This window comes from Chelmon rostratus, chromosome 13, assembly GCF_017976325.1.
Source record: "Chelmon rostratus isolate fCheRos1 chromosome 13, fCheRos1.pri, whole genome shotgun sequence".
In the NCBI taxonomy this organism is placed as follows: domain Eukaryota; kingdom Metazoa; phylum Chordata; class Actinopteri; order Chaetodontiformes; family Chaetodontidae; genus Chelmon; species Chelmon rostratus.
Window position 1 is genome coordinate 17636638 of NC_055670.1, and position 12591 is coordinate 17649228.

Sequence of the window (12591 nt, forward strand, 5' to 3'; positions counted from 1 at the left end):
CTGCTAAATTTGCCGCATCCCTTCTTTAAAGCACAAACCACTACAGTTACATTTCCAGGCCTTATAATATGTCAGTCTACATGTATGAGTTCACATTCACCAAATCTAAGGCACTTACGACTCACTCTTACTCTTTGTCCTATTTTACAGTGACATGTGGATGTACAACAACAGCAAGCATTGTAAAACACACAGACTGACACAACAGATTGATAGTGGCTTCAATTATAGAAAGGTAGGATGGGCTGAGGTGCCTGGAAATCTTCACGCTCCCAGATCAGGTCACCGGGTGGTTCACAGAACTTAATTCTCCCTAATAGGATTACCTGTGACAAGCTGGGATGCCCAGGCGGCATCTCAGCTTGTCACAGCAAGCACTGGGAACGCGCTCTCCAACTGCTCTGTTCATCACTGCTGTTTGAGAATTTGCAAATTCACCATATTTTATCTGTCAGACCACCTATGGGGTGATGCGTTAACATTTTACTGGTGTCGCGTGCATCACGTCTAATGGGGCTGCTGGATAAACTGTCGGGCTGGCTCGGCCTGAGGAAGAAAGAGGTCAACGTCTTGTGTTTGGGGCTGGACAACAGCGGCAAAACCACCATCATCAACCAACTCAAACCTTCTAATGTAAGTACATGAAACTGCGCCTTACTGTGGGTGCATTTCGAAACATTATTGTGGCATTTCGAGGCCTTTGTGCGCCATGTGGGTGCCCAAATTTGTTATATGCGCTAAATATTGTGAGAAGGCCTGTCAAATCTTCATTTCACTGCAATCATTCACTGATTGCTTGTTTCCAGCATTCGAATCATTTAGGCCCATTGTCAGAAGAGTGGAAACATGTTAGTCAGGTAAAGCCCATATCATACTTTTCCTTATACTATTTCCTTGTTGACATACTTTTGCCATTACTTGTCTGTTTTTGTGTGTTTGTGTTTGCGCGTGTGTGTGTGTGTGCAGACGCAGACACAAGAAATAGTCCCAACAATTGGCTTCAACATTGAAAAGTTCAAGAGCTCAAGGTAGAACTCTACAGAATTATTATAATGCATATTTATTCATTTATGACTGGTTTACATTCATTCAATGAAAAATGACAAATGCACCGTAAAGTGTCATCCTGAGCTGTTCTCTCTCCTTCCTCCTCTCTCTTTTTCTGCATGCAGCATGTCTTTTACAGTCTTTGATATGTCCGGACAGAGCAGATATAGAAACCTATGGGAGCACTACTACAAGTATGAAAGACATCACTCATCAAATATTACAATGCGCTCCACTAACGTGACTCTGTGTCGCTGATAACTTCTCTTGTCCTCCTCAGAGAAAGCCATGCCATCATATTTGTCATTGACAGCGGTGACAAACTGAGAATGGTTGTTGCCAAAGAGGAGCTAGATATTTTTCTCAACCACGAAGGTACAAAACCCTGCTTTACTCCTTTTGTACAAAGACACAGTGCGGATGATGTTTGTAGTCTCTCCAGGAAAAGGCGTAACTGACATGTGGCTTTTTGTTAAGGCATTAGCAGGCATGATTCAGGACTCACATTATGAAAACTGTGAAATAATGAAAATTGTGCAGTTTTAATGAACATAGTATAGTAAAGCATTGTCCTGGGTTTCATTTGTTAGCATTCTATTGTCTGTATGTGGCATTAAAGTGGGGAACACAGGTTTATTTCACTGTTCAGCAAACCTGCAAGAAAAAATTACATTCAACTTTGGTTGAATGAAATTAGTTTTTGTCCTCCATCATGGCACATGATAAACTACCTGCTGATACTCCTTATGGGATAAACTCCACACACACACAAGATTTTTATCTTACTGGCCTTCAAATCTTGTCTTTATCCAGATATTCGCTGCAAAAGGATACCAGTATTGTTCTTTGCTAACAAGATGGACCTGCAGGACGCCATGTCTTCTGTCAAGGTCTCACAGATGTTGTGTTTGGAGAACATCAAGGACAAACCCTGGCACATCTGGTAAAATATCTGTCAATTTTTTCCGAACAGACTGTTTACTGTCAGTGAAAACCAGCGTTTACAGGAGCTCATCATTCAGCCCATTCACCAGAATAAAATGTTAGCTGTGTACGTTCCTGGACATACAATTAGTGCATTCCATACATATCATATCAGTGTCTCTACAACAGGTATCACAGTGACGTAGTTTAGATTATGAGACATGTATATGAGATGAGTTTTTCTCATCAGGAGGTGGGGGTGACAGTGGTGGTGCTAAAAACATGACCTTTCTTAACCCACGATGTTTTAATGTAATGAAATGTAAAGTTTCAACATATCCGTGGTTTGCAGAAACATGCAATGCCAACATTCATTCTGGCGACTGGGTTGCACTGTTTCTTGTTTCCATGGCCACACATTTCACCCTGATGAAACGTCTCTAAGCAAAGGCAGACAGAGTTTACCACCTCCAGAGAGACTGGCTGAGTCGTTTGCTGCAGACCTCATGCTCTTGTTGTGTAGACTTGAACGAAGTTCACCTGGATTAAACTGAGCCAAACTGAGCCAGGCTCTGTCACATCCCCATCTGCAACATTTTGTGCTTCCAGAGTTACAGCTTAAAGACTTAAACGGAGACAATAAACAGACACCGACCAGACTTGTTTACTCGCTTTTTACTTCCTGGGTCTGTTTCCAGTGTTTGTCCTTCACCGTAGCTCAGGTTAAACATTATTAGGAGGCACAGCAACAAGCAGTTATTCAAAAGCCATGGCTCTTTTTATATACGTGTGTTTTCCACCCTGTTTACTCATTAGACAGATGGGAGGCAGGTAGATTAAGAGCTAGACGGCTTTAAACATCCAGGATCTAAGAAAAGTCATGAGAAAGTGAATGTGTGCCACAAGGAGATTAACTCCTCTGCGTCTTGTTTTTTTTTAGTGCCAGCAATGCCATCAAAGGAGAAGGCCTACAGGAAGGCTTGGACTGGCTACAAGGTAACGTGTCTGTTCAGTAAATCTAATAAAACTGTCTCACTGGGCCAAAACAATGTTAAATTGTGCTCAGAATTTCAATATCAAGGCTCAGATTCTCTCTGCATCCTGTCTACTGTATTAAGGCATCTTTTCTTTAAACCCACAGAACAAATTGCACAGTAAGTAAAGTGTTTAAATTTAAGTCAGTATGTAAAGTGGTTGTGGTGGTAGGCTGTAGCTCAGTGTCTCCGGGATGGGATTTAAGTCATGGGAGGCTAAAGCTCATTTAGCTCCAAAGCATTTATGACTGCAACACTAAAGAGAAAAATCAGGCAATATTAAAATCACTCACCCTCCCCTACAGAAACAGTCCCATCCAAATTAGGCTTTTGTGTGGTATATACTGTCCATATTTCACTTATTCTTGATCTTCCCAAAGCCCAGTTTGAATGTACACTTCCTACAGTTACTACCTGTGGTACCACTCACAGCCAGATTCCATTAAAAAAATAAATAAATTTCTTCTTCTCCTGCCAGATCATATCAAAACAATGAGCACGTGAATGATTGAAATGCCTGTGACCATGGACGCAATGTGGATGTGGTGACTGGATCACATCTACCACTCGGAGTATTCATCACACTTGATGTTGTAGGCCTTAAACTTCAATGTCAAATAGCCTAGTATCTCCCATGTGTGCTACGATTTTGACACCATGTTTCTTTGAATGAAAAATCCTCCTAATAATAGAATTTGTATACAACTACTCTGTAAAGTGATTATTGAAAGCAGTCACCAATAGTTAGTGAGTTAATGCAGTCTAACTATACTACTGTAAACTGAAAATATCTACCATACTGTTTTTGTGCTATTTTAAGTTTTATTTGAAGCTGCTTCTTTTTTATTCCATGAAACACACTTTATTTCATCAACTGATTTTTTTTTTCTGGGGGTGGGTTGTCAGTGCAGTGAGTATTGTACTACCTGGGGGAAATAAAAGCTTGTTAATTACTGAGTGCTGCATGCTGTGCTCCTGTTTTGTAAGAGGGCAACCACATGCTATTATGCTACTAAAAGCTTAAAATGTGTAAAAAAATAAATAAATAAAATAAAACAGATAATCCAGATTTAATTAATCAATCATACAAAAGCATTGTAATGTAATCACAACTACACATACATAGGTTCAATGCAAATAAATAATAGTGTCAATATTGTTACTGTTAATGAATAAATATTTAATACACTTTACAAAACTACCATGCGAGATGTTTAAGAACAAGATTTTAAAACTTTGACAGAAATATCAAATTCATATAAATAACTATGCGGTTTGGTAAAAGTAATTAAACAACTCTATTTTCAACCAACAAATGCAGTCTTGTTTATAGCATACAGTGAACTTCAACCAAATTCATCCTCTGACAACACTCCCCATGTTCAAGTCTGTGATCTTACCGTTGTTGTAAAAGTCCATCACCCTCCACTTCTTCAGTTGCCCTCCCTTCATTATTGCTGTTTGTTTCTTTCCATCTCCTCCCTCTGTCATCCACACCTTGTCATCATTCCTATTTGAGGAACGTGTGGAGGAACCTAGCATGGAAGTGAGCAATGGAGTCCAGGAGGATACACAGGGTCTGGAAAGCCTCCCTGTCCTCGAAATGGTTTCCTGAGAACAGATGATTTTAAATTTGAGTCTAAGCCATTTTTACTTATGTTTGTTTTTTCTGGATTTTCTCAAATCTACCTCAGTTTAAAGACTAATAAACAACCCGAGAGAGGAACAGTACTCTTTGGTTGAACTGCTAATAGACTCATACAGCCTATGATGAGGGGGTGGTCTCAAGTGGGAATTTTTAAAGGGTCACAAGTCAAAAATGTTGAGAGCCATCTAGGGAATATAAACATAGTATGTGACTCTAAGTTTGCAGAGAGGCACAAATCTACTCATGCAGTCTAAAATCACCCCACTTTCTTTGTTTTATTTAATGAGAAGTCACACTTATTTGCCACTCATGCTTAGAGAAAACTCGCTCTAAAACAAGTTGCTTTTTTCATACGTTCACATTAGCAGCGAGTGAAACAACGCACCCATTAGCACTGGGTGCTGATAAAATAGATCCAAAATTAAAGTATGTGATCAGAGGAAAACAAATAAGGGTTTGCTCAAGGTGACAAAAACACATCCGCCAGCATTTACCAGCAGATGCCATCTGTCTGAGCTGTGACACACACACACACACACACACGCATGCATGCACACACTTTCAAAACAAACTGCTCCACCCTGTGCTTTTCTCTATATACAGAATATGTAGTGTATTCATAAAGTACACACTATATTTCATTTATGATTGTACATCTCACCATCTGTAAGTTAAGCATATTTTATTCTGTAACAATTTGAACCTGCCGCCCCTCAACATGGTTTACACTCTCTACACATATGATGTGATTGCTTTGTTATTGTTCATTCAATATTTTCCTGCTGTAGCTTTTTTCACCATCTCAAAGCTGTTCTTGTTGTTTCTTCACACTTTAATGAATGTTATATCACCATATTACAGTATGATATTACTTGATGCATTGAACCATTTTCCCCACAGCTTCATGTTGACTACCCCAACTTTTTTCAAGACAAATTGTCGGTGTCAAGGCTTAACCAAAGAACTTTATGAAAATAAATTCACAAGACCGAAAGGTCCCCCACCTTCTAAAGACAACTCAAAAATGTCTCTGGTGACCTCTGAAAACATGTTCTCCAGTTGCTGGATGAAGCGGAACTTTTCAGGAGCTGTGCTGAACACCATGCTGATCTGCTGCACCAACTTCACTGCCCAGGACATGTGATAGCCATCCTTCTCACACACCTAAAAATGGAGCCATACCAGACAAAAAAATGAACGAATATGCCTTTTGATGACACAAATGTTGTCATCACTTTAATTACTTAAATAGCTGTGATTAATATAATTTACAATTGTAAGTTTATAACAAATTCATTGAGGTGTGTCAGAGAAGGAGAAATCCCCTTCTATGATGATATCAACCAGCATACTTTGCAGTTTTGGAGGGCTGATAACGACATGCTTGAATTAAAGCTGCTATGGCGCCCCTTTGAGGAGGGAACAGAATAACTATCAAAATCAGCACCATGGACAGCACAAGTGCCCCTTAAAGCCTACAGATGACAGTTTAATTTAAGTTAGTCAGTTAGATAAAGACTGCTGTAATAAAACTAAGACTGGTCCAACCTACGTCCCTGCCTTCTGCCTAGGGCATGCTTAGTCAGGCTGCAGCCCCCTGACCCTGAACAGGAATGAGTAGACACGGCAAATGAGTCACCATGACCGGGCAAAGTAAAACAATTTGAGTTTAAGATTAGTCTTTTCCCATCAGCTATACAGAATGACAATGTAACTGCATCATATCAGTATGTGATTCTCAATAAAAAGCCCAACATACCAGACGACACATAACTGAGGATGAACTTGAAGCCAATTTGCTTTCTTCCTCTATTCAACTGATGATAAAATAACTAGCACTCTCACCAGTATGATGTGCACGATGAGTCTGGACATCTCAAGAAGTCGTCCATTGATGGCTTTGCTGGCGAGAACAGCGTAGCAGAGACCGCTGCCACACAGCACCATGAGACGAGCCACATTCTCCAAAAGCCATGGCTGTGGAATGACTGGGGAAGAGGAGGAGGAGGACAATCCTCATTACAGGGGTCCCTAACCCTAATATGTATCTATCTGTGGATGTGTCACATGTAAAACATTAGAGAACCACTGAGGTGTGATACCAATGAGCTCTTCCAGGATTGTCAGCATTGAATTGGAGGTCAGGTCTTTGACGTCTACATGGCCAAAAAGCAGAAGAAGAGCCCTGGCCAGGTCCCACAGAGCGCTGTGAGGTAGCCCCCTTGCCACCAGACCCTGCCAACCAAGGGTGCCTGCATGGAGGAGACCCCCTCACTTACTAAAAATGTCATACTATACCACATTACTATGGAAAAAGAAACAGACAACAAGCTGAATCAGACGTAAGCCAAGTTTTCCAACACTACTGTACAGTATCCAGGCCTCCTCCACCAGAGGCCTGGATATACGTGGTTTATTTGGGTCTCTTACTGTAAAACAACTTGTTTCTGTACTTTGCTTTGAACTACTGAACATTTGTGGTTGTTTATAGCCTTCCACTGTACGTTTCATTCAAATTTCAATATATTTTGCTCAACTACAGCTACAAAGTCGCAGTCATTTCTTCACTAGTGAGAAATAGAGCCGCAACAATTAGTTGATTAGTTGTCAACTATCAAATGAACTATTTTGAAAAAAAAAAAGGGTCAAAATTCTACATGTCAATATATTCAAGTTTCTTTACTCCTCTATGGCAGTCAACTCTGGGTTAGCTTTGTAAATAGGCATTGGGTTGTGGACAAAACAAGACATTTGAAAATGTCATCTAGAGCTTTGGGAAACACTGATTGAGTTTACAACTGACAACTAATCAATTAATGAAATTGAAAATGACAATGAAAATAAGTGTTAATTCCAGCCCAAGTGAGCAATCTGGTGCAGAAAGCAAATCACTTCAGGACAAAACACTAACCTATAATTATTTTTTTATTTTTAAACTTTTGACAGCACTCACTGTAGACAAGGAATATTACAGTCTGATCATGATTTCAGAGCGGCAGTGTAAAGAAACAAGAGAAAAGCCATTCTTCCCAGCGCAAAAGTCATACCACTTGCTCTCAAGAAGTCAAACAAACACAAGCCCCACCTGCTGGTTGTTTTCATTAACTGTGATTATAAAAGCTATCTTACCCTCAGGCAACAGAGGTCCGAAGAGGATGAGCAGCAAGCGTGCCTGGCAGACCAGGGGCCAAGGCTTCAGGAGTAGTGCTAGCCAGAACCGGCACTCTGGATGGTTCGGCCACGGGTCCAACAGAACCTGACGGCAGAATAGACGGAGCTGCAGCTCCAGGTCCCACCTCACCCCTGAGGACAGACCAATGAGCAAAATCATGCTTTGTAAGATTTTCACAAGGATCAGGCCAGTCACGCCAACTTCACCCCTTTGCAGTGCTATTGGCTCAGTTCTGTTTTTCTAGCCATTCACAAAAAAAAACATATTGACTTTCATAGAAAGAACAGTGTCCTCTCTGACAGACTATTCTACATATTACACTTCAACTCTGTCCTGTTCTGTATTCAGCAACATTTTCATTTCTTCACACTGAAATACACACCTGGATTTCCAGTGATGACCATCTCAACTTTTTGCAGCAGATTTGTGATGTCACACAGGAAGTTGAACACTCTGTGGCACTCCAGCTCATCCCATCCCGCAATCAGTGTCTGTAAAGTAATCAACAGAACATATCTAAGTACTTTCAATAACAGCAGCAATTCATATTTTTCTGCTAACATATTTTTAGGTACTGGGATTGGGACACAAAGGTGAGACACGATTCACAAGAATGGTTGCGTAATAAAGCACAATATAGACATGATGTAAAGAGTGTTTGCAAATGCAGAAAACTTTTCAGTTTCATAGAAAAGCCTTTGCTACAGTAAAGAAAGCATGTTTTTGTCATGTCACTTTACTAGACTGTAACAACAGGACGTAGGTATTTGTTGCTAAAAAGAGAGAGTACGGGAAGAGAGAGTATGGGGGTCTCTTAAAGCTCAGAATCTGCATACAACCATGTTGTGTTTATCCACTCTTAGCTGTGCCTGGTTTAGGATTTCCTTTAATTACATTATAGTTTCAGTTTTCTGTCTTTATTGGAGGCCCTCACCTGGAGGAACGCCCCAAGGCTGGAGAAGGCAATGCAGTCTGGTGATAAACACTGCTCTATCGTGAAGCAGGAAATCTGCAACAGATCAATAAGATGGTTTTATCTATTTTGCCCCATGATTAGCATAGGATATGATCAATAGACATTAGGTTAGAATGACATATCATTTCAGAAACAACGCTGCAATGTGCAACAGTCCAAAGGATGTAAGGTAATGAGGCAACCTATTCATCATGTTCATGCCTAGTCTTAAAGACAGTCTAATCCATCTGATAAATGAAATCATTTAGCCTGGTGTAATTACATTTTCTTTGTTGATGTGACTGATTTCTTTAGCATGCAAACAATCATCTTGTGTGGATGTTTGCATCTTAAAATTAAAATGAGTGTAAGTAAATAAAGAAATTTTAGAAATGGAGAACTGCTGCTTTAAAAAGTCTGCTATCTGGAAGTATAGGGGTTTCTAAAATGATTATGTAAAGCAAATTAGGTACTCTTTGTCCTACTAACCAGTTTTAAGTACAGAAGTTAAAAGCAACACTTATCTGATGAAATTAAGTAAATATACAGGAAAATCACAAATACTGAAATGTTTCCCTATATGATTCAACCCTACTAAATATGAATAATTAACTTAAAAGTGCATGCAAATGTATTTATTCCCATGCTCCTCTTTCTCGCCTCCTTTCCCAAATCTTCTATTTTTGGGGAAAAATATGCAGTTAACTTCATTATTCTTATTGAGACAATCATTCTGACCTTAAAATATTTACTGCATCACAATATTCTATTCTTGCTAGTCCTCTCGCCTCTCCTGTTCTTACCTCCGAAAACTTGCTAAAGATGAACTTTAACCTGTCCTTTGTTGGTAGCAAAAGGGTGCATCTCTTGAACATCAAACCTGAGACATTGAGCACAAAAGCACATTATCGAATAAAAAATGACAGATTCTGCTCTTTCCTATCCCTTCACTTCACAGGGCAGCTAATCCAAAGCACTCTGTGGTGATCATTCAAGTGCATTTTAAATGCTAGGAGAGGCTATCAGTAATATGTCCACCATAAATCAACAGGTTGTTAGTGTTAGCAAATGTGCCATATCCAGTCTAGAAAAGAGATGTACAAAATAAAAGTATGAGCAAAATTTAACTTGCCACATACCCAGGTCTCTGTAGTGTCCAATAGTGAATCTCTGTTGAAGGCAGGTGGAGAAGTGAAAGCTTTCAATGATCATTTTATTCTTCCAAGCATGGGTGGAGATGTAGTCCACAAGGTATCTGGTGATTTCCTTGGACACCATGCAGAACACACTGATCTCCAGCACTGACAAACACACACATTTTCAATCATTAGGTACACTATGTATATAAATTAACTTGTTATATTGCAATAGTGAAATCCTATTTCATATTCTGTCTGAGTTTAAGTACTAAATCAAAGAAGTTTTAAAAATCAGTCAAATAACCTGTCAAAAAATTGTCTTTACTAAATTGTCTAAAAGTTTCCTAAAAATAGTAGCTGAATTTAAGAGATGCATATAATCTTTGGTACACGCACACAAAAACTGTTGAATGTGTTAGGCAAAACGCAATATTCAATACTCGACATTTAACATTAATATATAAATAAAGTCCTAGTTTAAAAAAATATCCAATGTGTGCTGGTAAATAATAAACAGAGCACTGTGCAAAATACAGGACAAATTCTGCGGTATTGTTTCTTATCCCCAAGATATTCAGTTTAGATGTTTAGCATATTCACATCTACCCCTTACTGATAAATCGATATTAAATACAGACAACTAAATACAACATGAAGTGCGAATACTACATCTACTAAAATAAAGTTCATCGAGGCAAGTCTGGACTGTACATGTAATTTATCATTCATACTGTAAGCAGAGTATGTCATCTAGCTACTTTTGCCAATTGAATAAGCACTGACGTTATTCAAAGTATGTTTTAGCTAGCTACTTCTCATTGGGCAAGGGGAATTTTAATAAAATATAGTGTTTAATTTGTTTAATGCAGCTTCAAAAGCACTCTGAACGGAACTTGGTTGTTATGATGTCATGTTAAAAAGATAGCCAGTTACACCTACCAGACAGTTTATCCAGGATTATGTCGAACACCTCCGACGGGAGCCTGTGAAAGACGTTGCCGCTGATGCTGCACTGACTGCGGGTCACGATGGTTTTGGCTGGATGCGGCCGATGATTAGTTCTCTTGTATTGCTTGGACTTGCGCTTCAATGTGTACTTGCCAGCATTTCGGGAGACTTTCCTCACCATTGCCGCCGCCTCTAAACTGACTGTATCCAAACGGATAAAGCACATTTGACTTGAATGTAAAAGAAACTCTCAACCTAACCAAATGCTGGCTAAAAATAAGTTTCGCTCCTCTGTCTCGTGCAGGAGAAGCAGCTATGCTAAGTCACTATAACTAGCTAACCTAGCTAGCTAAACTGAACTCCGGACAAATTAGATTAGTTGTGACTTTATTAACTTTTAGGTTTAGACTGTCGTAGACTGAGACATGTGATTGAAAGGAATACAAGCTAGCCGTAAAGCAATGCTGTATCTTACCAATACTATTAACTTAGGCTAGTTATATTGAAAGGCAGCAAATATCAGCTAGCTGCAAGCTCTGAAAGTCAGGCCAGCTGCTAGCTTAGCTGTCTATGACAACGGCGCGAATTAATAGCGTTGACTTTAACTTTGTTCAAATAAAAAAGTATATCTCCCTCATATAAAAATATACAATGTCCATAAAAACACATTACTGCAAGTAAGTCAAGATTAAGTATTCAAAATGTCACTAATGTTAAAAGCAAATAGTAAGTATTAGCAGCGACTTTTACTCACTAGCAATCAAGTGAAGCAAAAGGACGACAAAGCTACTGGCTTAATGTGAAAAATATTCATTGTGTTGGGTTTCTCCTGTAGTATTGCAGTGTAGGTAGTCCAAGACTAGGCCTCACAAACTTATAGCAAATCATACAGTTGGGTAGATAAATTTAAAGGTAGTAACACTACATACAGTAATACTTAATAAGCTCTTTTCTTTATTTTCCTAAGGAGCCTTTTTTCACTATTGTATATTGTTTACCCAGTCTTATACCAATAAAGTTTTCTTTTTCTCAAATATCAAACAGTAATTCAGCAGTTACAGACTGATTTATTGCCTAACCAATTATCTTGAAGGCCCTATTCTGTTGTTTTCAGCTATACCTGGTGATTACTGATGAGTGTCACTCATTTGTAGTTTTGGTGCACTTGTCAGGCTGGGACAACTCTCACCGCTGTCTTTAGTATTAGTTCACCGAGTGTGGTGACCTCACATAACTCCATCATCGCTCCACCCAACCTCAGCCTGAGCCAAGGTGTGATCATCCAGAATGACCAAAACACCCACACACAGGTGTGCATGGCCTTTAACATATGGTAGTTTATATCTTGATAATGTATATCTGCATATATATTGTTGAAAAGGTAATAAAAGAAAGAGTACAGCTTTTCAGGTGCCTGAAGACATCATGGTGGTGTTACCCTCCAGCACTGTGCGCAAACAAACCAGCCATGCTCAGCCGCTAATCACGGGATTATTCTGCTTAACTAAGACTATTAAGCGTTCCACATTCAAATAGCGTCTCCCACAGGCAGACCTTGGAGAGGATCATCCCCTCGCTATAGAGCTCTTATCGAGCACTGAATACTGCACAAGGGACCCAGGAGAAGGGCTGGGGAAAACCCCTTGTATACCAACAGGATGTCAAGGTAGGTTACGCCAGGGGGGCACAGAGGGATGGAGGGGCAACAACTGCAAAGTTGATGC

The 12591-nt window shown here is 39.5% G+C and overlaps 2 protein-coding genes across 5 annotated transcripts; one reads left to right on the plus strand and one right to left on the minus strand.

Moving 5' to 3' along the window:
• Window positions 1-390: 390 nt before the first annotated feature.
• On the plus strand, window positions 391-3898 carry LOC121616417 (ADP-ribosylation factor-like protein 6). 4 transcript variants are annotated; one of them, XM_041951174.1, is made up of 9 exons: window positions 391-633; window positions 807-857; window positions 967-1028; window positions 1173-1241; window positions 1328-1422; window positions 1861-1990; window positions 2912-2967; window positions 3113-3125; window positions 3484-3898. In XM_041951174.1, the coding sequence occupies exons 1-9, from the start codon at window positions 511-513 to the stop codon at window positions 3515-3517; spliced, it is 633 nt and encodes a 210-aa protein (XP_041807108.1). In that variant the 5' UTR covers window positions 391-510; the 3' UTR covers window positions 3518-3898. The 4 variants fall into 4 exon arrangements, with proteins under 4 accessions (XP_041807108.1, XP_041807109.1, XP_041807110.1 ...); XM_041951175.1 differs by lacking the exon at window positions 3113-3125; XM_041951176.1 differs by lacking the exon at window positions 807-857.
• Window positions 3899-4515: 617 nt separating this feature from the next.
• Window positions 4516-11048, minus strand: LOC121616624 (F-box only protein 47-like). Its single transcript, XM_041951474.1, has 10 exons — window positions 10859-11048; window positions 9920-10081; window positions 9584-9660; window positions 8760-8834; window positions 8208-8316; window positions 7783-7956; window positions 6756-6905; window positions 6499-6641; window positions 5658-5817; window positions 4516-4616 (listed from the first exon to the last, which is right to left on the minus strand). The coding sequence occupies exons 1-10, from the start codon at window positions 11046-11048 to the stop codon at window positions 4516-4518; spliced, it is 1341 nt and encodes a 446-aa protein (XP_041807408.1).
• Window positions 11049-12591: the final 1543 nt, after the last annotated feature.

What these genes read in the sequence shown, in the direction of transcription:
- LOC121616624 (XM_041951474.1), bottom strand. Translation starts at nt 11,048, where the DNA reads ATGGTGAGGAAAGTCTCCCGAAATGCTGGCAAGTACACATTGAAGCGC. An exon ending in TGGACACTACAGAGACCTGG is followed by an intron (nt 9,661 to 9,919) that starts GTATGTGGCAAG and finishes TCAATGTCTCAG; the next exon opens with GTTTGATGTTCAAGAGATGC. An exon ending in GCCTTGGGGCGTTCCTCCAG is followed by an intron (nt 8,317 to 8,759) that starts GTGAGGGCCTCC and finishes ATTACTTTACAG; the next exon opens with ACACTGATTGCGGGATGGGA.
- LOC121616417 (XM_041951174.1), top strand. Translation starts at nt 511, where the DNA reads ATGGGGCTGCTGGATAAACTGTCGGGCTGGCTCGGCCTGAGGAAGAAA. An exon ending in TATTTTTCTCAACCACGAAG is followed by an intron (nt 1,423 to 1,860) that starts GTACAAAACCCT and finishes GTCTTTATCCAG; the next exon opens with ATATTCGCTGCAAAAGGATA. An exon ending in GACAAACCCTGGCACATCTG is followed by an intron (nt 1,991 to 2,911) that starts GTAAAATATCTG and finishes GTTTTTTTTTAG; the next exon opens with TGCCAGCAATGCCATCAAAG.